The 24,729-nt window shown below is 43.7% G+C and overlaps 1 protein-coding gene across 4 annotated transcripts in view; it reads left to right on the top strand.

The window, feature by feature from the left end:
* The window catches only part of CEP135 (centrosomal protein 135), a 54,514-nt gene that overhangs the window by 11,135 nt on the left and 18,650 nt on the right, over positions 1-24,729 (top strand). For 3 of the 4 annotated variants that reach the window (XM_063310143.1, XM_063310144.1, XM_063310142.1), the window contains exons 7-15: positions 570-698; positions 1,863-2,078; positions 4,170-4,235; positions 9,038-9,188; positions 11,371-11,564; positions 12,896-13,039; positions 14,321-14,464; positions 15,551-15,628; positions 15,968-16,119. In XM_063310143.1, the coding sequence (XP_063166213.1) occupies positions 570-698; positions 1,863-2,078; positions 4,170-4,235; positions 9,038-9,188; positions 11,371-11,564; positions 12,896-13,039; positions 14,321-14,464; positions 15,551-15,628; positions 15,968-16,119 (1,274 nt within the window). The remainder of the gene's footprint in view (positions 1-569; positions 699-1,862; positions 2,079-4,169; positions 4,236-9,037; positions 9,189-11,370; positions 11,565-12,895; positions 13,040-14,320; positions 14,465-15,550; positions 15,629-15,967; positions 16,120-24,729) is intronic. The other variant, XM_063310145.1, reaches the window with a different exon arrangement.

Consider the following 24,729-nt stretch of genomic DNA (forward strand, 5'->3'; position numbering starts at 1 on the left):
AGCACCTTAACCACTACACCAAACTGTCTTTCATCTCTTAATAGTAGAGATGCACAATCCATTCACAAATCATTCCATGCACAGAGCAGCTAGTTTCTTATGGGCTGTGTCCATAGTAAAATATTCCCATTTCTGTGCCTGAACTGAAATGTGCAAGTCCTGGGCAGAAGTGGGAAGGGAGTTGAGGGGACAGCAGGAAAATACAGTATCAGCAACAACTGGGGAGGCTTGGAAAGAAAAGGATGATAACGTTGGGGCTGGAAAGGCTGATTGGGTAGCCATGGCCAATATCCTTGGGCTCAAGAGCACCATATTCAACTTCTTTCCCAACTTTCCACAGCCCTTCTTTCCTGTCTTTTTTTATGGTGCTCTTGAAGTTAAAGACATTGGCAGCAGCAAAGGGGAGGTAGAGAAAGGAAAACTCTGGGGAAATGGGTGTGGGTAAGTTTGTTAGGTGGCTGCCACTACCAGTGTTCTTGGCTTCAAGTGCTGCATAATGTGTGTGATTACATCATGGGCATATAATTATAGCACTGACAGCGTTAACACAAATATTTCTTTCTTCAAAGGTTGAGCTACGAGACATTGAGATTGAACGTTTAGCACTAGCACTAGATGGTGGTCGTTCTCATGACATAATATCTCTGGAAGCCAGAAGCAGAAGTAATGAAAAAATTATTGCTCACCTAAATTTGCAGGTAACACAGTTGAGTCTCTTTCAGCTTATACATTTAAAGACCACTAAAGTATATCTTAAAACCTTAAAATATGGCTCAACTTAGCTGTGATCCAAAGTACAGTGATATTTCTATTTTCTGCGCCTTGATTGAATGGACTTAGCATGCAATGGGTAAAATTTTCAAGTATCATTTTGCACGATGACAGCATTACACAAGCAATGCAAATTAGGCCACACATTAATTTATATAATTTATGTAATGATGACATCTTCATACATATGAGTAACAGACACATTTAGTCTATTAAACTGAGATTTAAATGTAATTATTGACATTCCCTGGAGAAGTGCTTTTGGTGTCCTGGTTTGGTGAGTGTATGCAGATTGTAGTTAGAGCCATTTTAATTATGTCCTTTATGCCCTTCCAGTTTTCTTCTATATATCTTGAACATCTGTGGGTCAAAGCCCAAGTTATTTTAGTTAACATTTTCCATAATTGCTTTGTTCTTAAACATTAACAAACCAGTTAGTAACACTGACAAAAATGTTGCTTCTAAATTTATTTCATTGGAATGTCTGGGCTCTGAAATATAGCTGAAGTAATTATGTGTAATTTAAGAGGGTTTTTTTGTCATCCATAAATTTAATGTGTTAATTTGTATTCTAAGGGCAGAAGGTACAGGTAGTCCTCACTTAACAACCATTTGTTTAGCAACAGTTCAGACTTACAACGGCCCTAAAACCCAACTTGCGACCGGTCCTTGTGCTTACGACCGTTACAGTGTCCCCGTGGTCACATGATTGTGGTTCGGGTGCTTGGCAACTGGTTTGCGTTATTGACCATCACAGCATCCCGCAGTCACATGATCGCCATTTTTTACCTTCCCAACTGGCTTCCGGCAAGCAAAATCAATGGGGAACTGAGTGATTCGCTAACGACCACATGGTTCTCTTAATGACCATGTGATTTGCTTAATGACCACTGCAAAAATGGTCATAAAATTGGGTTGGATTTGCTTAATGACTGCATCACTTAGTGACCAAAATTCTGGGCCCAATTGTGGTCATTAAGTGAGAATCACCTGTACTGTGCTTGTTCATTATGGAAGAACCTTGAAGGAATGTCTAAATTTTGTTCAGGTGTATTTAACTGAAATGGATTATATGGTGTCAATATTTATAGGTTGAATTTCTGCAGCAAACAAACAAAGACCTTGAAAAGCGCATAGAAGATCTTTTGGATAGCAGGCAAAATGTGACTAGTGAGGTGGCTCATTTAAGTAACAAAAATGAAGAATTGTGTCAAGAATTGAGTGAAATCGATCATTTGGCCCAACAGTTGGAGAGGCATAAAGAAATTGTGCTTGAAACTGCAGATAAAGAAATTGGAGAGGCTAAGGTAAGAGAATTTTGTGAATTGCTAGAACATCAAGAATATGCTCCAATTCCTCATGAAAAGATCCCAACATTCATTTTCTTTCACATAACATTTTTGTCTTAGATCTTAAACGCTATAAAGTTTTATGCAGAAGAGGGTATATAAAAATATAACAATATTTTTACTGATTAAATGAAATTAATAACAGGTTTAGGGATTTTGTGCAGTTTTCTGCATAACTGAATAAGAATTTTTATATTTTGCTGTTGGTTAGAATGTATATAACATCTTTCTAGATTTTATAAGTCAAAAAGATCTGTAGTTAGCCAAGAAACTAATTAAAAGTTTATTAAAATAATGAATAGGATTGGCATTTTATGAAGCCATTTAAAGATTACTTAATAGAACTGTGAAGTATTCAGAAAAGGTGCATCAAAAATGTATTACTGTGAGCAGAGAACCTCTCATTGTAACGTTAAAGCAATTGCACCCGGAATATAGTCAGGCACCATTTTGCCGTGATTAATTCCACCCTTCCGGTTCAAATACCTTGGGAAGGCCTGTTGAGGGTCTCTTCCCCTTGCAAGGTCCATGGAAGAGACGGCAGGCCTCTGTATTAGAGAATTTGTTACCCCTGTAGCCTGGAAGGCATCTTCCCTTATAGTAAAGTTAACTTGAAAATTCTCCTTTTCATTGAGTTTTCAGCTCCAGCAGATTGGTGCGTAAGTGTTCCTCTATAGGTTTCTGTTACATAACAATTTTTATAACATTTTTGTTATATCTTTGATTATAAGGGTAATTTTCTGTTGTGCCTGCCCTCTGGAATGAGGGCCCCTTGAGATCTATGTAGCTCCTACCCTGATGTTATTTAAAAAGCCCTAAAGACCTGGCTGTTCTCCCAGGCCTTGGGTTAGGGTGGTTGGGGCCCCTGTTGTATTTGTATGTTGTTGGTGGTTGTTGGCTAAATTCACCATCTTGTTCTTTGTTTTTTTCTTTTTGTAATTCTATTTTATAAACAACAATTTAGATTTTGTTTGGCTTTATTGTGAGCTACCCAGGGTCATTCTGGAGCCTAAATTGAATTTAATTATTTTATATAAACTAATATTTGTATATGTCATTAACACTGATATAGTTAATATAATATATAATGGGTGTGTGCATATAAATGTATATTTGTGGCTTCATATGCACCTATACCTGTGCAGATAGCCACGGACAAAGCAACTGTGCAAGTCGTCTGAGGGATGTAACCACTTTATCACTTCAAAGAACTCTGTTTTTTATTCAGATAATATAAATCTTCCAGATACTTGCATTGTTTACCCTGCAAGGTAGTACAGTTTGCATCATTATTGCCATTGAATGATTGTCATTCAACTATTTCCTGTTCTATCTGCTTTCCTACTGTTCTCCAGAATTTTTTACCTCTCATAGGAATAATAATACTTACTGCACAGGGACATACTTTTATGTGTGCATTTTGAAAGATAGATAGATAGACAGATAGATGCAATCCTTCACCAGTTCTGTAAAGTAGATCTGATTATTCCATATTACAGATGAAATATTGAAATTACTTGAGACCAGCTAATACAGGTAGATTTCCGTTTGAAGCTGATTTCCTGCTTTATTGCTGTAATGCTTATCCCATTTTACTACAACAGCTGATTTCTTATGATATAAAGCTCCTTAACATATTCCAGCTAGCTAGGTATTTTCTCGTTCTTTTTCTCTGAATTATGTGAATCCGTTTAAAATGGAATAGTTCATAGTTTATATAGGAATCATTCAGCTTACTTACAACAGTTCACATGTTTAAATGAGCACAAGTTTTTAAAATACAGGGTGTCCCAGAAGTAACAGGACAATAAAAAGTTAACAGTAAATCAGAAAAAAATATTCAGATTTTATTTTTAAAATGTAATAGTTATGTATGTGCAGGAGATAATAATAATAAATAATTGTAGTGACTGATATTTATTGAAGTAACTGCCCTAATACTTCTGGCACAATTTATGTAGAAATAAATAAATATTCTACTTCCAGTTTAAAATAATGATTTATTTATAAAAATAATTAACATTTACAAATACTATTTCTTGTTAACAGGAAGAAATTAAAAAAAAACACAGTGAAATACAAGATCGTGAAGAGACTATAGCAAGATTGAAGTTAGTAAGTAATGTTGTGCCTGTTGTACTAAATTTAACTTATTTAAATCAGTACTTTTGAAACATTTTAATACTTAGGCTTGAATTTAATGCATGTTTGCTAAAGGCAATTATTAATAGTATAAGAAAGCAAATCAATATATTTATAACAATGCTGCTTCTTGATATTAACACTGCTGTAGTAGATTTTTATTAGTTTTTATAAGGGCAGTATAAATATTCTAAATATAAATACTACTGAAAATTCTTAGTTTACAGTAAAACTAGTAGAATTAGAATATCTTGCAGTATTTAGCTTAAAACTTTCAGTATTAGATTGATTTGACTAAAATAGTTTGTATATCTAGTTTTTCACTGAGGACAAAAATTAGCATATTGTTTGAATAATTTTTAAGTAGTAACAGCTTTTGATTAAGCAGAGAGGCTGGGGAGGGGAGCACAGTGGATGTGGGGGTGACGGTTGGGTTGTAACAGGGCTGAGAGCATGAGCTGAAGTGCTGGAGGACCTGCTACTACCCCGTGGTTGACTAGTTGTATCTGCGGATGTATGATTAGATGGAGGGACCCCTAACCAGGGACTCTGAAGGTCTGGGATTGGGGACAAATGCAATTAGAGGCTCTGGGGGATTTAGGGCGGGCTACGCTATTCAGGTGATGGGGCGGGGATGTCATGATGGTAGTCAGAGGGTGGGTCATCTTCAGGGAAGACGCTCCCAGTGTTTGATACCTGTGGCGTATGCTGGCCCTCTGCGCTCAGACCCAGGCCCTGGACAGCAGACTTGTGGGGGCCCTAGTCTCCGGCTGTTGCTTCTTAACACCAGGCCAGTGAACAACAAGTTCCCCCTCATATGTGATCTGATCACTGAGGAGGGGGCAGACCTGGTGTGTATTACTGAGACCTGGCTGGGCCCTGAAGGGGGGGGTGCCCCTTTCGGAGATGTGCCCAGCTGGGTTTATGGTATGGCACCAGCCAAGACCCCAGGGCAGGGGAGGAGGGGTAGCTGTTGTCATCTGGGAATCTCTGTTAGCCTTCAGGGGCACTGCTCCACAAGTGGCCGGTTGTAAGACTCTATTTTTGAAGTTGGGCTCCTGAGAACAGTTGGGATTGTTGCTGTTGTACCAGCCTCCTTGCTGCCTAGCAACCTTCTTGCCTGAGCTACTGGAGGCCATCTTGGGGTTGGCGGTGGAGTTCCCCAGACTTATGGTTCTGGGGGACTTCAATCTGCCATCCCTGGGGCTTGCCTCGAAGGCAGCTCAGGAGTTCATGGCTACCATGGCGGCCATGGGCCTGTCCCAGATTATTTGGGACCCAACTCAGGACAGTAGCCTCACTCCAGACTTGGTTTTCTTGTCAGAGCAGTGGCAATGTGATCTGAATACATCTGTCCCCTCTGTCATGGTCAGATCACGCCCTGGTGGCCTTGAGTTTCTCCTATGCTGCCCCCCTCCGTATGGAGTCAGGACCCATTTGATTGGTCTGTCCCTCGTGACTGATGGACCCAATGGGGTTCCAAAGGGAGCTGGGGGCTATACCCGAGGATCTGCTGCACAGTACAGTGGAGGCCCTGGCTGCCATCTGGAATAGGGAGGCGACCGGGGCTTTGGACAGGATTGCACCCATGCAACCTCTCTTACCCCATTGAACCCAATACTCACCATGGTTTACAGAGGAGCTTAGGGTTCTGAAGAGGATTAAGAGACATCTAGAGTGCCGCTGGAGGAAAACAAGGACCGAACCTGACCGAACACAAGCTAGAGCTGCTATTAAGGCCTACTGTTCTTATTGCATCTGCAGAATGCTGCCCAGCAGCCCTGTTTAAGGTCACTCAATCCCTTTTGGGACCCACCTTCAGGGCCGCACAGAGGAGTTTTCTGGGAATCTGTAGGATAAAATCACTTGGATCCATTCCAAGTTGGATTCCAAGTGTGAGGCATGGTCTGTGGAGATGCCTGGGGAATGTACTTACCTGGTTATCTGGGAACAGTTTAATTCTGTTCAAGGAATTGGACAGGGTCCTCCAGACTGTAAATGCCACCACTTGTCAATTAGATCCATGCCCCTCCAGGCTGGTGAAGGCAGCTTGAGAGGTGACAAGTGGTTGGATCCAGGTGATGGTGAATTCATCCTTGGGAGAAGGGGTGTTTCTGGCTACCTTTAAGGTGGTGCTGGTTCACCCCCTCCTCAAAAAACTGTCGCTGGACCCTAACGTGCTCAACAATTTCCGTCCGGCCTCCCACCTCCCCTTTTTAGGGAAGGTGGTTGAGAAAGTGGTGGTGTTGCAACTCCAGAGGATTCTGGATGAAATGGATTATCTAGACCGCTTCCAGTCAGGTTTCTGGCCTGGATATGGGACAGAAACAGCATTGGTCGCACTTATGGATGATCTCTGGTGGGAGCGGGATGGGAGTAGTGCATCCATCCTTGCTCTTCTTGACCTCTCAGCGACTTTCAATACTGTCGACCATGGTATCCTTTTGGGTCAGCTCAGGGAGTTGGGGGTGGGCGGTATGGTTTTGCGCTTGTTCATCTCCTTCCTCCAGGGCCGGTCCCAATTGGTGTTGATAAGGAGCGAGAGATCCGGCCCATGGCCCCTCCTTTGTGGGGTGCTGCAGGGTTCGGTACTCTCCCCATTCCTTTTTAACATCTATATGAAACCACTGGGTGAGATCATCCGTCACCATGGGATGAGTTATCATCAATATGCAGATGACACCCAATACACATCTCCATCCCGGGTGATATAAGTGATTCTGTGACCACCCTCTCTCAGTATCCGGAGGCTGTGGGGTCTGGATTGGGAACAACAGGTTTCAGCTGAGCCCTGGTAAGATGGAGTGGCTGTGGGTCGGGTGCTCCTCTGTATCCAGGAACTTATCATCTCTAGTTCTGGAAGGGGTTGCACTGCCCCAGACAGACCCTGTGCAGAATCTGGGGGTCCTCCTGGACTCACAACTCCTGCGTGAAGAGCAGGTGGCAGATGTGGCCAGGAGGGCCTTTGCTCAACTTCATGTTGTGTGCCAGTTATGCCCTTTCCTGGATCAAGAGGCCCTCCAGTCAGTCACTCATGCCCTAGTCATCTCCTGTATAGACTACTGCAATGCACTCTACATGGGGCTACCCTTGAAGAGTATCCAGAAGCTACAGCTGGTTCAGAATGTGGCAGCGCGGGTAGTCTTGGGTGCCCCAAGGACGGCGCACGTAACACCTTTGCTGCAAGAGCTGCATTGGGTGCCAGTTTGCTTCTGGGTCCAATTCAAGGTGTTGGTTATCACCTTTAAAGCCCTACATGGCATGGGTCCAGGTTACCTGAGGGACTTTCTCATCCCCATTACATCGACCTGTTCCACCCAGTCATGCAGAGAGGGCATGTTATGGACCCCGTCCATGAGAGCATGTCAATTGGCGGGGTCCAGGAAGTAGGCCTTCTCTGCTGTGTCCCCTGCCCTTTGGAACACTCTTCCCCCAGAGATGAGGCAAGCCATCTCTCTCCTGACCTCCTGGAAGAAGTTAAAGACCTGGTTCTGCCATCTCGCTTGGGGCAGGAAGGAGGGTAGTCAATCCTGGGGGTGGCTAGTGCCTTAAAGTTGTCACCATGTATTTATGAATCCGAATCAGAACTTTTAATTGTCATCTTGGATGCTATTTTATATTTTACACTTATATACTATGTAATATATTTTGTTTTTATTGTATTTTAATCTTTTTAGCTTTATTGTAAACCACACAGAGTCCCTCTTTTGGGTGAGATGGGCAGTGATGAAATTTGATTGATAAATAAATAAATAAATAAAATTTCAGATAATAAAAGAGAAATGATAATGTTGTGCCTGAGTAAGATACTTCACTCTTCTCACTCCTCGAATTAAAAATACTGTGGCTAAAATGTTATCAGTCTCCTATTTTGGTTGGGGTTGCATTTACTTTGAAAGATCATTTGCAGCCTTGGTTTACTCCTGGATCCATTTTGTCACTTGGGATGGCATTTGGCCAGTTGCATTGTACTGTGCTCTACTGTATATGAGTCTGTCCTTCAAGAGTTCTAATGCAAAATATGGTAACAAGGCTGTTATCCAAAACCTATTTCATAGACTAAATAACACCAATTCTAAAAACTGCACTGGGAGCCATTTGTTCCTAATTGCATCTCAAGTTACCCCATTTAAATTCTTTAATTGTTTAAGATTGCAGTACTTGAGGAGAACATCCCCAGTATATACTTGCCTACAATCCACAGTGCAGGAGCTCCTCGTTGTTTCGTGATTGGGATGAGTGCATTCTATGGGGACGTGGGAGAGGGCTTTCTCTATTGTGACACTGTAACTTTGGAATGCCTTTCCTGGAGGCTTGGCTAGTACTAAGCATACCTATCTTTTTGCATAAGGTAAAGAAATCAAGTTTTTTGCTCATGTGAAATTTAGCTTGATCTTGCCTTAATCTCTTGATCACTTTTCTATTAATAATTCTTAGTTGTACTGTGTATTTTTAACTAATACATTCTTTATTTTGTTTGTCTTTATTATCTTGTTTTTATGGATTGTTACCCTCCATGAGATCTTCTGGATATTAAAAAGGCTATAAATAATATAAATTGGCTGACAGACTGTCAGTTTATAAATAATATACATACATCAAATTAAATTAAAACAAATTGTATCTAAGTCAAATTTTATCATTTCTCTGAAATACGAACGTTTGGTGCATCTAACATGAATATATGGAAATATTATGCAATTAAAAATTGGCTTCTGTAATGTACCCTTATTGTAGCCACAGTTCTAAGTTTTGCAGTATTCGTGTCATATTAGGAGTTATCGTCATATCGCAGAGAAAAAGAAAGGTTGAGTGAAGAACTCTTTGGAAAAGCAGAGGAAAAACAAAATCTTGAGATACTGTTAAATCAGACTCAACTAGAAAACCACAGATTGGCCAAAAAAGTGGAAAACCTTGAAATTATAAGTAAGTATTTAGATTCCCATTGGCTGTTGTAAAAGGATTTCCAGCCCTGAATGAATTCTTGGAAAAAATTCTAATAAAGGACAGTAAAGAACTTTTGCGTAATACACTGCTGAATTGTTTGTTTAGTAATTTCTCCCTAATTCTTTCAGATTTTGGTTCCTTTCCTGAGGAAAGCAGAATCCTTACCACAACTTGTTAGAGCAATATTATTTTGCAAATCTTAAAATACATGTTTGGTTACTATATATTAAAATGGCATATTTATATGCATCCTACAATTGACAAATATTTGGCTTGGTAGCATTATACTTACCTAGAGAGCGGAAGATTTGCTGGTTACTTTCCATCCGCTTATTCCATGAGTAAAATATTAAATGTTCACTTCTTGAATGATTGTTTGGTTTTAGCTTTTTTATTTATCAATAACATTTAAACTTTGAACTCTTTGCAATTGTTCACTTATTTAAAACTTGCCAGAGTGAAAAGTATCTTATCTAAATCAGTATAACTATATTGAATGGTTCACTCAGCAGGAACTATGTTGTATTGGCAAAAGCATGCTAGAACTATATTACTGTATTGAAAAATAATGCATGCCACTTTTGCAAATTCTGTTCTGGCTTTTACTTCCTTACTCTACTTGTGTTGTGAATTGGGAATTTTGAACTGTGCCCAGATGTTTCAGTCTAAATAGTCACAAATATATTATCAGACTGTATTTAAATCAGCTATTTGTATTTCTAAGTGTCGTTTTTAGAGACAAATTGAAACATTAATCAAAGTTTGATTTAAACTGGCATCAATTTTTCTTCATGAGGCTGCAAGTTAAGGGCATAATTTTTAATAGCCATCTTGATATAGTCAAATCAATATGACTATACTGAAGAATGAAAAAGAAAATGACTGGGCACTTATAATGACTTCAGTTTTGGGAAAATATTATTTTGTGCATTCAATATTGTGCTAAAATTTTGCTGCAGTTTTGATTTGTAAGTATGTTTAAACAATCAGTTAATATTTTATTTATTTATTTTATTTATCAGATTTGTCACCACCCATCTCCTCCTACCAGAGGACTCTGGGTGGTTTACAACCCAGATATTTATTGTTTCTTTAATCAATAAATAAATATTGTATATTTATTGTTTTTTAATCAATAAAACAATAAATATACAATACAATTACAATATATAAAATACAATATCTAAAAATACAGGTACAAATAAACAATAATTATAGATAAAATAGAATCCAAATGGCAGATAATAACTCAGTCCTTGTATGCGACAAGCACTCTGGGGCACTAGCCATCCCCAGACATGACGACTCCCCTCTCCGCCCCAAGCCAGGTGGCAGAGCCAGGTCTTCAAATTCCCCCAGAAGGCCAGGAGTGATGGAGCTAGCCTCACCTCCGGGGGCAAGATGTTCCACAGGGCGGGAGCTACTGCAGGGAAGGCCTGTCTCCTGGACCCCACCAGACGGAATTCTCTTACCAATGGGGTCCGCAACATGCTCTCCATGATTGTGTGGGACGGGTTGATGTAGAGCTACCTGAGGCGGTCCCTCAGGTAGCCTGGCCCCATGCCATGTAGGGCTGTAAAGATGATAACCAACACCTTGAATTGGACCCGGAAGCATCCTGGTACCCAATGCAGCTCGCACAACAAAGGTGTTACATGTGGCCTTCTAGAGGCACCAAAGATAGCCCGCACAGCTGCATCCTGGACCAGCTGTAGCTTCCAGATACTCTTCAAGGGTAGCCCCATGTAGAGCGCATTGCAATAGTCTATATGGGAGATAACAAGGGCATGAGTGACCGTTTGAAGGGCTTCCTGATCCAGGAAGGGGTGTAACTGGTGCACAACACGAAGTTGTGCAAAGGCCCTCCTAATATATTAGTTGCCTAAAAGTGATATTTATCAATTAAAAGTGCATACTCAGTTAACAGACTTAATAGCCTTAATAGCACAAGTGTTCTTCAATAATGGCAAAGAACATGAGAATTTGAATTCAAATTTCCAAATCTTTACTGCTTTTCCTGTCCTTTTGAGGAATTTTCATTAGAAATAGAAAATTTATGGAAGAGTTGCTCTTTATCATGTTCATAATGAATCTAGACCACTTTAGCTAAAGACTGCATGTGCATGGAAATTTCATCCTTGCTGATTGTGTTCTGTTGCAGATCGGGAACTTGTCATAGAGCTAGAGAGAGTGAGGCTTGAGGGTGGTATAGCACTTGGAGACAAGTCACCTTCTCGCCTAGATGCATTTGTAAAGACTATAGAAGAAGACAGGGACTATTATAAGCGAGAACTAGAGTATCTCCAAAAGATATTTAAAAGAAGATCTAGCCCATTACACAGGTCTCCAGAAAAGGTAATGCCTACTTTGTTTAATATATCATACTTTAATGATACCACGTAAAGTCCAATTACTCCTCAAAATTATCTTTTAAACCCTTAGCTTTATAAAGCCTGCTGCCAGCCATCAGATATGGGTCAGATAATCCTTTCTCTAGCAGATTGATTATTTACTAGGAGGAGGATGTTTTCATACTTTGGCAGGGTGCTCGGTTTCATTTCTTGGCTCATTTCTTTTAGAGGTCCATTCCTCCTCTGCACTTACCTGCATTAAATTTCTTGTTACCCCTGACTATGAAGTCAAATAGGAGATCTGGATTAAAGCTGCCTATTACTGTCACAAATAGTTGTTGGCAGCCAGTAGAGTAAAAAGGATTGTAGTAGAAATGAGGTTGTCAGGCAGCATCCTCAACTGTTTGAACATACTGACTGAAATAATATACACTTACTTTAATAAGGGAAAAAACTAGTTTTCTCTTGATGTGGTTAAATTTGAGGCAGTGTAGCGTTGTTAGTGCCAAAAATATTGGCATATTTTGAAGCCCAGTTTTATTGAATTCAGTGTTGTTTCCTTCTTAAGCATGATAAATTTCTTTCAGCTAATCATGTTAGAAATTATTTGTAGCTGTATATTTACCTGTTTTTATTGACATATTTTATGTGAAAATTTTAAAAGATTTCAATAAGCAGTTATGCCAGAAAGGCAAAATATAAAATGCTACTATTTTATCATAGTAATTTTATTATAGAAAAGCATTTATTATTTGTAAAGACACTAATGCACTGCTAAATCTTTTTCCTCATAATAATCAAATCTATGTGAACACCAAGTCCATGCATTTTTTCCCTCCCTGTCTAACATGGCCACAGGAGAATATGGGAACTCCTTTAGGTTAATTCAGTTTGCATTTGAATCTGGACAGCAAATGGTTAGAAATTGGCTTGTTTTGACTAACCATAATTAAAATGATTTGATTTGGGATGTCTCATGGCCCTGCTGGAGGAGGAGAGATGGACCTGCAAGCTGAAGGTTTACCAAAACATATTCAGCAGAGTTTTAGTACTGTGTTTGATTGTTGAGATCCTGGCTAGATAGCTGACATAAAACCAGAATTCCCAGTCATGGGGAATGTTAACAAAATAAGCCAGGGGCAGTTTTGTATGGGTACTAATTCCTAGCTACATAAACTATGACTTACAAGGCAAGGAATGACAATTGTGTTTGGATTGCAATCCTGACACTGGTAATGTCTGTTTCTTGACCTGCAATACCTGTTCCCCCATATGGGGGATATGTGTTATGTATATGTATTTTCTCACTTTTTCCTTTTTTCCCTTATTTTGCAGAGTGAAGATCTTAGATTAGTTAAACGAGAGAGAGATGAGCTACAGTCTATGCTAGACAGATTTGAGAAGCATATGATAGAAATTCAGTCTAATGTCAAATTATTAACTACAGAAAAAGACAGATTAAGTGTTCTTTATGAACAGGTAAATAAATATATGCTTGATCCAGAGAGGCTCAGTATCTGTCCATATATAACTTACATAATATCATGAAAATCTGCAGTCTCATTAGAAGCAACCTAGACTTACAGAACTATTGCGAACTCCAGTTCAGAATGGGAAAAAAGAATGTAAATGCAGAACAAAATAGATGTATAATCAATTATTATTGGATAATGATTTACTGTATGACATGTTTTGCTACCTACGAATGGAGTAGGTATAACCTGAGATTCTGCCCCACGTACTCCCAAGTTTTGCAATTCATGAATGCATGCAGACAACTACACGCATGAAAAATACATTTACTTATTATATATCTGTGTTAAGATCCTGGTAATTACTTGGGTGAACATATTATAATTAATTTGTTTGATTGTTGTGAGCCGCCCAGGGTCATTGAGTGTCAGGCAACATGTAAGTTTAATAAATTATTAATTTCTTGGGTTAGGTGCAGTTAGACCTATTTGGAGTTTATTGGGACGTAGATTGGGTTTTGATGCTAAGTCTCATGAATATTAACTTTGCAGAAAAACTTTATTTAAAAATAGGTAGAAAGACAGATTCTGGAATAGTTACTTTAAATCAGTTACTTTGTAATGTTATATTCAGGAACAAGATTTTCTTTGTTGGCAATGTAAGAAATTTGAGGTTACATTTAGTTGATACAATTTGGTCATGTCCGGTTTCTTTTCAGAAGAATATGTAACATATATAAGTAGATGTCTGCAGAAATGTTTTCAAGTTAAATATGTCAATGTTATTTTGAATAATAATCCAAAATTGTGGAATCTGACAGTTTTTGAAGAGTATTGGTTATATCTTACACGGGGAATAATCAAGATAATTATATTGAGAGATTGGAAAGTACTGTTACCTCAATTATCAAAGACTAGATTCCAGAAATTAATCCATTTTTGAAAAGGCTACTTTTTCTACTAATCAAAAAATGATACATTTCCCTTTGGGAGACATTTTGCAATATTTTACATAAATAGAACATTTTTTTATTCCCAGTGTGATGTTATTAAATTATTAAATAAATACCACAATATGTTAATTTTTTAGTTTTTCTAATTTTCTATTTTTCTCTTTGTTCATTTTGGTATTACACATTTCATATGTTGGATATTGTTTTCTTTTAATTCGTTTTTGTATGCTGTTCTTTTTGTGTTTGTTTTCTAAAAATTGCAATATAATTACAATAAAAATAAATAAAAATACATGTATTTAATGACCACTTCAAAAACGATTCTGTACTTTTAGTCTCAGGATGAATTAAACCATCTACGGAGAGAGAAAAAAACTTGTTTTCTAACTAAAAGTCATGCAGAAGAAGAAAGAAATATTGCATTGGTTGATTTCAGAAGAGTAGTGTCAGAGAAAGAAGGGCTAAGGGAGAAATTAAAGGTCAGATTTTAATAAATATTTTCTGTAGTTTTCAGTAATGAAATAATTTTGGTCTAGTTTCTTATTTAAAGTGGCTATCTCTGTAAAACTTAAGATGATTAACAATACATCATAAAGATTCCAAAATAGATGCATTTTGGGCCTTCTTTTATAACCATACTGCTAAGAATATTGCTACTAATAATAAAACTAATAATGAATGGAAGTGCTAATTGAGCACAGGTTCTCAAAATGACAAAAATTTTATAATGTAATTTTTTTGTGTTTGGGGCTTTGTTAAAATTGTTATGCATACCGGAAAGAGAAATCTACACCTGATTTGCAGTAATTGATTGTTGGTATACAATATATTGTTTGTCAACTTCTGATTTTTTTTTTCAACAAAGGGGTAAGGGAGAATACTTTTGAGCAATATAGTCAAATTGTTTGGAGTAGTTCTTTTTCCCAGCTCTTAAAATTTTTATTACTATGGTAGTTAATTTTAAGATTCCATTATCTTGTTAATACAGTTGTATGTATTTTTCTTTTTTAATTTAGTTTGATATAATAAAAATATTAAAATAAGATTGCATCTATCACATTAATAAAATTATCCTAATGAAAAAAGTCTGTATGTGAGGGAAGCCATTAAGTTCTGAAAACAGTGTAACATTGGTTATTTAGGATGCTATAGGTCAATGACACACATTCTACATAATAATAAATTCTAGATGCCATATTTAATCTATATGAAAATAAGTACCCCCAGTACTTTTTCTCTAGTAGATCGCTTATGTGAAGTTAGAAGTGTTATGCAGAGGTTACCAATGAAAAAAAAAGCAAGAAGAAATAAATGCTCATTTTGAGTTAATCAGTTATTCTGCTTTTTTTGTTTTGCTTCTCATTTACATGTACTTTCAACTATATTTGTTGTTCTAAAGGAAAGCAAAATAGATGCCATTTTCCTTCTGACATCCATGTTCTCTTAAGTCATGACATGTCAGTTTCAAGAAATCTTATTCCAAAATGTAGTTAGGATAATCAGGGATATTTTAATATTGTTAATGAAATGACTCATTATTTGATCTGGCTACTTTGTTTTGTTAGATCCAGCAGGAGGGATATACTTTAGATAAATTAAAGTTGGAACAGGAAATATCGAGATTGGAAAGCACTCTTCAAAGAGTAAGTATTTTGCCCAAATTAACATATACATAATGATTGCAGATTAGTAATTATTATTATTCAGATTGGGATTGGAGCTATGACTTTTTATTTAGGTATTATTTCATGATTATTTGGAGGGAAAAAGGGAATTACGATAGAGGCCATATATTACAGTATATAATAATTCCTGTTACCACAAGGCAGTTGCCTTCTTGTGGATTGCACTGCCATTGATCCTAACTACCATTTTAGTGGAACATATTGTGAAGGACTGCTTTATATTGCAGTCTTTAAAATACATTCAATTTAAAAATGTCACACAGATTTAGAAAATATATATATATTTTTGCTCTGTAGTTGGAAACAGAACGTCTTGATCAAGTAACTACAGCGTCACTGTTAAAAGAAAAAATCCTCTGTTTGGAAGATGAACTAAATGTTAAATCCCATCAGCTCTCAAACACATCTGAAGATTCTGCACAATATAGGACAGAATTGAATTCGCTACAGTAAGCTCAGCAGTGTTTTTTATAACTACTAAATGCATATTTGTAATTCATGTCATTCTATGATACACCCCTAAAAGAGAAGTGCCCGCTTTGAATTTGCCTGATAATCATACTGAAAATAATAATATGGCTAATCTAATCATTGAGTAGTAAGAAAAAGCTATGTTGAATTTGTTTAGAAAATGTTTACATTAATTTACATGGACTAGAGATCAATATTAATTCAGTGACTAACAAGACAGATATTTGTTATGTGTGAGTTCCTAGACACTGATAAGCAGAACTTTTGGAGATTATATACCATATTCCCTGAAACTTCTATATTTTGGGGCCAAGCTCGTTACTGGTACTGACCCACAGTTCCTGAGCAAATTGGGTTTTGAACATCTAAAGGAAATCTTCTGAATCTGGTTGTCTGTGCTGATACATGTGAGAAGGAAGTGGAGGCTCTTCTTATCCCATCAAGCACAAGTACATTGGATGGGGGTACAACATAAAGCTTGCTTTGTGGTGGCACCACGAATGTAAAAAGCCTCAACAGGTACCAATTCTGTTAATATTTCTGGCAATAAGCTGAGACAAACCTGTTTTATTAGGGATTGTGCGCTTTTCGCCCTTATGAGTAGCTAAGGACCACCTTAATCAATGTGGTAGAAACTGATATTGCATCTTCCATTTTATTGGTTTTATTTATTTTTCAGATACTTTATTGCTTAGTTACCACTGTCAAATCAAATCTTCATAGACCAGCATAACTATTGGCATTCACAAGGGATATAAATGGAATAATTAAGCTTCAAATTTCAATGAAATTCCTATTTCAATAGAAGAGACTATACATAGCTCAGGACTGAACTGTGCTCTCTGAGCTGGGTTGTTTGCCTGCAGATGTTTCATTACCCAACTAGGTAATGTCATCAGTGTGGGGTTTGTTTCCTGTTTATATACAGCAGCTTGCCCGACCAGTGTTGGTGGGGCTGTGGTTTCCTCCTTGGTAGTTCCTTGATTAGGGTGTTGTTTTCTGCTTGATTGTTTTCCTGGTGTTAATCCCTGCTTATCTGGGTGTTGGCTGCTGGAGAGGATGTGTTCTGGTCTTTTTATCTCCTTCTTAGCTTTTTTATTGTTTCTTTTGAATGGTGTGTAAATATGGTTTATTTCTATGTGTCTATTGATGGCTGAGTTGTCTGAGTGCCAAGCTTCCAGGAATTCCCTAGCATTTTTGGATTTGGCTTGGTCTAGGATGCTCAGTTTCCCAGTTGAAAGTATGATTGAGTCTGTCCATGTGTTGTGAGATTGAGGAGTTTTCATCATGTCTTCTGACTGCTAGTTGGTGTTCATGGATGCGCTCTGCTAATCTTCTGCCTGTCTGTCCTACATAGTGGCTGCTACAGTCCTTATACTGTATGTTGTAGATGACTCCTGCTTTTTCTTCTTGGACTACTGGGTCTTTTGGTTTACTTAAGATGTTTTGGACGGCTTTAGTTGATTTGTGGGCTACGATAATACCGTGTGGTTGTAATAGTCTGTTGGTTGTTTCTGAGATATTTTTGATGTATGGTAGTGTTATCCTTTTCATAGCTTGTGTTGGTTGTGCTGTAGTGGGTTGAGTGGTCAGGCACTTTTTTATAAAGTTGCAGGGATATCCATTTTATTGGAAGAAGTTGTATAGGCGGTCTGTTTCCTTTTTCTGGTGTTCTGGATTACTGCAGTGTGTTTGTACTCATTGGAATAATGTTCTTACACAGTTCCTCTTGTGAGAGGTTGGGTTGTTGCTTTGGTGATGCAGCACTTGGTGTCATGAGTGCCGTTGAGCTGAAGTCATCAGCGCAATGGCACACATGACAATAGCAAGGAAATAGGTGAAGGGGCTCAAGATAAGTAGCCATCAACCCACAATGACTAACGGCCAACAAACAATAACTAAACGGATCACGGAGCACACCCAAGCCATCAGCGCCAATACAACGGAGATCGCCCAGCTGACAGCAATCAACAGAGGAATAGAAAACCTGATGATGGGCGATCCCGGAACCCCTCATCCACCGGCAGGGCAACGTATTGGACAAAGGGGGGTGACGTGACCGCGAGTGAGGGGGCGCTGACCGGCGCGGGGTATTTAAACCCTGCACCGGCGCGCTCCTGTCACTCTCAGCTTTTTTCTTCCGACGCTGTAACTGCGCTGTGAATAAATCAGAGCCTGATCCACGAACCAGTGTCTGAGTATTATTCAGAGGCAGGCAGCGCATGACATAAAGCTGAGAGTCATAAACTCAGCCTCGCCGAGCCCCACCGGACGACAACGAGCCGCGGGAGGAGTAGACGGCGAGAAGACCAGCAAGATGAGGCCGGAGCGGCGCGGGCAAGGAGGGCGAGCCACGCGGCAAGAGACAGAGGAGGACCGACCAAGGCCAGAGGCACCGCGGACTCCCGGAGCCATGGACGCCCACCCCACCCCACCCGAGCCTCAGCTCCAACCCCAAGGGGAGATGGCGACGGAGGCAACCCGACCGCGGGAGGGAGCAGCACGACTTCCGAAACCAGCGGAGGACCCCGCGCCCCACATCGCACCCCAGCAACGGGCGTGGAGCGACAGCCCAACGGCGGTCAACACGGAGGAGGACGACGGAGACACCCAGCAGACGGCGGAGGAAGCGGACCCGTGGCAGAGGGACGATGAACCCCGCCGGCAACCCACCCCCGAGGACGCGCCAACGGAACCGGCCCCAGCGGCGGCGCGGGCTGTGGACGAGGAGGCACGAGCTGAACTCGCGGCCATGCGGGCTCAACTGACGGAACTCCGGACCATGCTCCAGTCGCTTATGCCTCCCGCGCCACCCAACGACGTCCCCGCACAGGCCCACACCCCGAGCGAAGCACCGAACCCCCACGGGCCAGCGGAGGGTCAGCAGACGGCACAGGCGGACGACACCACAGACCGGGAAGCGAGAGGCAGGGCCGCGCAAAACGCCCGGGCCCCAAAGGACTTCCCCATCTTCTTCGATGGGACCCCCACGAAACTCTCGTTTTTCGTCACAAACGCTAGAGAGTTCATGGGGAGGCACGGACACTCCTACGACTCCGAGGCCGACAAGATCGCCGCCGTGGCGATCAAACTCCAAGACAGGGCGGCGGACTGGTACGTCCAATTGTACGAGTCCAGCTCCCCCGCCCTCGCCACCTTCCCTGCTTTCATCAATGAGATGAAAAACTACTTCGAAGAACCCCTAGCCAAAGTAAGGGCGAAAAGCGCACTCCAAAGACTTAAACAGGGCACACGCACGGTCCCTGACTACGCCCTGGAGTTCAAAGCCCTTGCGGGGAAGGTCAGCGACTGGTCCGAGACCACCCTGCTGGAAATGTTCAAAAGGGGGCTCAACCGCGACGTTCTCCAATGGGCCCTCTACCGCGACGACCCAGAAACGCTACACGGGTGGATCCACCTCGCGGGGAAAGCCGAACACGCGCACCGCACCTTCCTCATGACAACCACGGAAGACACAAACTATGCCGGAAAAAAGGTACCCGCACCACACGTGGGGATGGCCGGCCCCATATACCCAAAAAAGAAATTCAACCGGGAGCCCTGCGGGAGGTGTGGCAAATTAGGGCACAAGACGGTGGATTGCTTCGCCAACCGACCGCCGACCAGTGCGCCCAAACCCACCCCGAAAATTAGCCCCAAACCACCCAACCTGGGGCCGCCCCCTCACCGCCGAATGACCGTGGCCACAGCGACACCAGAGGAAGGCTGGGACGCTTACTGGGGGGAAGAGGATAACGCAGACCCCGACCAGCCGGCGGGAAAAGCTCCCCGCCTGCCCTGAAACGCGTGGCGAGGCAGGCGGTGGGACAGCAGCGCGGACCACCTCGACGGAACGACGAAAGCCCCGTAATAATGGCAGCAATCAAACTCTCTGCCGGCAACGGAGCCACCACGGCCGCGGCACTAGTGGACTCGGGGTGCTCAAAAAACCTCATCCACCCCGACCTAGTCGCCAAACTCGACCTCCGCTGCTTCCCCCTCCCCACGCCGCTGGCATTCCACCAGCTGGACGGCTCCACAGCGGGAGGGAAACCAGCCACGCTGCAAACCGAGCCGGTCACCCTGCAAATGGGCACTCACACCGAACGCACATCGTTCGTTGTCACTCACATCGGACGGCCCATTGCAGTCCTGGGGATGCCATGGCTCGCGACAAACAACCCGCGGATCAACTGGGGGACCCGCACCTTCACATTCGGCGACGGCGAGTATCGAGCACCAGTTCCAGCGGGCAGAACCAACCCCACTGTAGGACGAGCGGAGGCGACCACACAAGACAACGCCGCTACCACAGCAGACCTACCGGAACAATACGCCGACTTCTCCGAGGTCTTCGGAGAGGCAGAAGCTGACCAACTACCCCCCCACCGCAAGACGGATTGCCGGATCGACCTACTGCCCGACGTCCCCTTACCTAGACCAAAGATCTACTCGATGACCCCGAAGGAGATGGCAACCCTCCGGGAGTTCATCGATAAAAACCTAGACGGGATTCATAGAGCCAGCATGCTCACCGGTCGGAGCCCCCGTCTTATTCCGGGAGAAGAAAGACGGCACCCTACGGCTCTGCACCGACTACCGGGGCCTAAACGCGGCTTCCCTGTCCAACAAATACCCCTTACCCCTGGTGAAGGACATGCTCGCCCACCTGTCCACGGGCAAAGTCTTTTCCAAACTGGACCTTCGCGAGGCGTACTATCGCATCCGAATCAGGGAGGGGGACGAATGGAAGACGGCGTTCAACTGCCCCCTAGGCGCCTTCCAGTACAAAGTACTGCCCTTCGGACTCGCGGGGGCCCCTGGGGTGTTCATGCAGCTCATCAATGAGGTACTGCATGAACATCTGTTCAAAGGGGTCCTGGTCTACATCGACGACGTCCTTATTTACACAAAAACGCACGAGGAACATGTGACCCTAGTCAGGCAAGTCCTTGACAAGCTCAGAAGGGCGCAGCTCTATGCCAAGCCTACAAAGTGCGAGTTTCACAAAGAGCGCCTAGACTACCTGGGGTACTGAATCTCCGGGGACGGCATCGAAATGGACCCCGCAAAAGTCGAAGCGGTGCTAAACTGGGAGCGCCCCCGCAACAGACGCCAACTACAGAGCTTCCTCGGATTCGCGAATTTTTACAGGTCATTCGCCCGGGGGTTCGCAGAGATAGCCCTCCCCCTAACGGACCTCCTCAAAACCAAAGGGGTGGGGGACACCCGACGCGCCAAGAACCCAGGCACAGTGCTGAATTGGACTCCCGCGTGCCAGACCGCATTCAACAAGCTGAAAGCGCTGTTCACTACGGAGCCAATCCTCGCGCACCCGGACCCAGAACGGCCGTTCGTGGTCCAAGCCGACGCCTCAGACTTCTCCCTGGGAGCCATCCTGCTACAGAAAGACCCCACGGGACTCCTGAAACCATGCGCCTACCTGTCAAGGAAGTTCTCCGAGACAGAAAGGCGATGGCACGTCTGGGAGAAAGAAGCCTTCGCGGTGAAATCAGCGCTAGAGACATGGCGACACCTACTCGAGGGAGCCACCCAACCATTCGAGGTCTGGACTGACCACCGGAACCTCGAGGCCCTACGAACGCCTAGACGCCTTAGCCCAAAACAGGTCCGATGGGCCCAATTCTTCAGCCGCTTTAATTTCCAGCTGAAGTTCATGCCGGGCAAAAAGAACTTCCTGGCCGACGCCCTCTCCCGACTGCCCCAAGACGAAGAGCCCGCCCCAGACACCATTGGGACGGTCCTATCCGCCTCGCAACTGGGGATGGCCGTGACCACCCGAAGCGGCGCGCGGAGGCAGCTCGACTCTACGGCGCAGCCGACGGCGGGACAACTGGCGACCGGAAGAAGCCAACCGCAACTACCAGGGGGAATGCGCACGGACCTCGCCGCCGCCCTCAAAACCGACCCCTGGTTCCTGGCAAACCCCGACAAGGTAACGATGGCACAGGACCTGGCATGGGGGGAAGGCAGAATCTACGTCCCGGACTCGCAACGCCAGGCGATCTTGCATAGGTCACACGACGCCAAACAAGCGGGACACTTTGGGTTCCTCAAGACCCTACACCTAACACGGCGTCAATTCTGGTGGCCCGCGCTCAGGCGAGACGTAAAAGCCTACGTAGCGTCCTGCCCAACGTGCGCTAGGGCCAAACGGGCACCAGGCAAACCCGCGGGGCTATTACAACGGGTGGCAGAACCCTCCCGCCCATGGGAGGAAATCTCTATGGATTTTATAGTGGACCTCCCACCCAGCCAGAAGAAAACGGCCATTTGGGTGGTGAAGGACTACTTCTCAAAGCAGGCCCACTTCATCCCCTGCACGTCGGTCCCATCCTCACAACAGCTAGCCAAACTCTTCCTCATCCACGTGTACAGGCTACACGGATGTCCCGCACGTGTGGTGACCGACAGGGGCACACAGTTCACCTCCAAATTCTGGCGGGCCTTCCTAAAGCTGACGGGGACCCAACAGGCCCTATCTACGGCTTGGCACCCCCAGACGGACGGAGCCACAGAGGTTCTTAATGCCACCTTAGAGCAATTCATACGATCATATACTAACTACCACCAAGACGACTGGGCTGAACTGCTCCCGTTCGCCGAAGTCGCATACAACAACGCCGTCCACATGAGCACGGGGAAAACTCCGTTTGAAGTAGTCTCGGGGCGCGACTTCGTCCCCATACCGGAGCTACCTCAACCCCCGGAACCCCAGGTGGACGCTAGCAACTGGGGACGGAAGATCGCGGAAGCATGGCCAGTAATGCACAGGCAGCCTACAAAGAGCAGGCCGACAAGCACCGGCGCCAACAACCGACGTTCCAAGCGGGGGATATGGCCTACCTATCCACCAAGTTCCTAAAGTCAACCCAACCCTCGAAAAAACTGGGGCCTAAGTACATCGGGCCATTCCGAGTCACGCAAATAGTGAACCCGGTAGCAATACGCTTGGACCTGCCACACAACCTACGGAGACTCCACCCAGTGTTCCACACCAGCCTCCTGAAACCGGCAACCACCTCCCGATGGCACCCAAGCACGCCACAGCCCGCACCGGTGATGATCGACGGGCAACACCACTTCGAGATAAGGGACATTCTCGACTCCCGCAAGCAACGAGGAACTCTACACTATCTGGTCAGGTGGAAACACTTCCCCCACCCGGAATGGGTGGCGGCGCACAACGTTAACGCGCCTGACCTGACCAGAGCATTTCACCGGGCATACCCCGACAAACCACAACCAAGGTCAGCAAGCCAAACCCCCCCCCGCAGGCCCCCCCGCCTCCCGTGCCCCAAGGGAAAGGGCCCCCCCAAGCCCGCGACTTGGGTGGACCTCCCCCCCCCGGGACTCACTCCCCCCGCCCCGGGCCCACGAGGTGGTGACAAGCGTTCGCCAGCACCCTCCCCCCGCCCCCCCGGCCACGGGGGAGTGGCAAGCAAGTCAACAGGGCAACCTGGGGGCAACGCCCAGGAGATACAACAAAGGCGACGCACTTTAAATGGAAAAAAAAAAGAAGGGCCCTACCTGGAGCTGATAAGCACCCGACCAGCCACGCCTCTCTCCTCGCCGAACTGAGCCAAACAAACAGGGTGTGGCTGGAGCATGCGCACGCCAGGACAGGACCCGAGCATGCGCACCATGGACACACCCTGGGAAGGCACGTGGTAGAGGGAGGAGCAAAGGGAGGGGCGACAACTACTCCGGCGGGAATTTCAAAAAAAAAAAAAAGTGCCGTTTGACAGCTCCACCGGAAAAAAAAAACAAAAAAAAACCCAGAAAACCGGGGGGGAGCACTATTCGGAAAGGGGGCAGTATGTCATGAGTGCCGTTGAGCTGAAGTCATCAGCGCAATGGCACACATGACAATAGCAAGGAAATAGGTGAAGGGGCTCAAGATAAGTAGCCATCAACCCACAACGACTAACGGCCAACAAACAATAACTAAACGGATCACGGAGCACACCCAAGCCATCAGCGCCAATACAACGGAGATCGCCCAGCTGACAGCAATCAACAGAGGAATAGAAAACCTGATGATGGGCGATCCCGGAACCCCTCACCCACCGGCAGGGCAACGTATTGGACAAAGGGGGGTGACGTGACCGCGAGTGAGGGGGCGCTGACCGGCGCGGGGTATTTAAACCCTGCACCGGCGCGCTCCTGTCACTCTCAGCTTTTTTCTTCCGACGCTGTAACTGCGCTGTGAATAAATCAGAGCCTGATCCACGAACCAGTGTCTGAGTATTATTCAGAGGCAGGCAGCGCATGACACTTGGTTAGTGTGGGTTGTTTTTTGATAGACTTGCATTTCTAATTTGCCGCTGTTTCCTCTGCTATGAGGATATGCAAGAAGGGTAGTGTGGGTTGTTTTCTTCTTCCCTTGTGAATTTTATTCCTTTGACAATTTTGTTAATAGTTTCATATGTTTTCTCTAGTTGTTCCTTTTTTATTATGAAGGTGATGTCTATATACCGGATCTATATTTTTGGTTGTATGTGTGGGAGTGCCATAGTTCCTAGATGCTGCATTATGGACTCTGCTGTAAGTCTTGATGAATCCCT

Source organism: Candoia aspera, chromosome 8 (assembly GCF_035149785.1).
Source record: "Candoia aspera isolate rCanAsp1 chromosome 8, rCanAsp1.hap2, whole genome shotgun sequence".
Taxonomy (NCBI): domain Eukaryota; kingdom Metazoa; phylum Chordata; class Lepidosauria; order Squamata; family Boidae; genus Candoia; species Candoia aspera.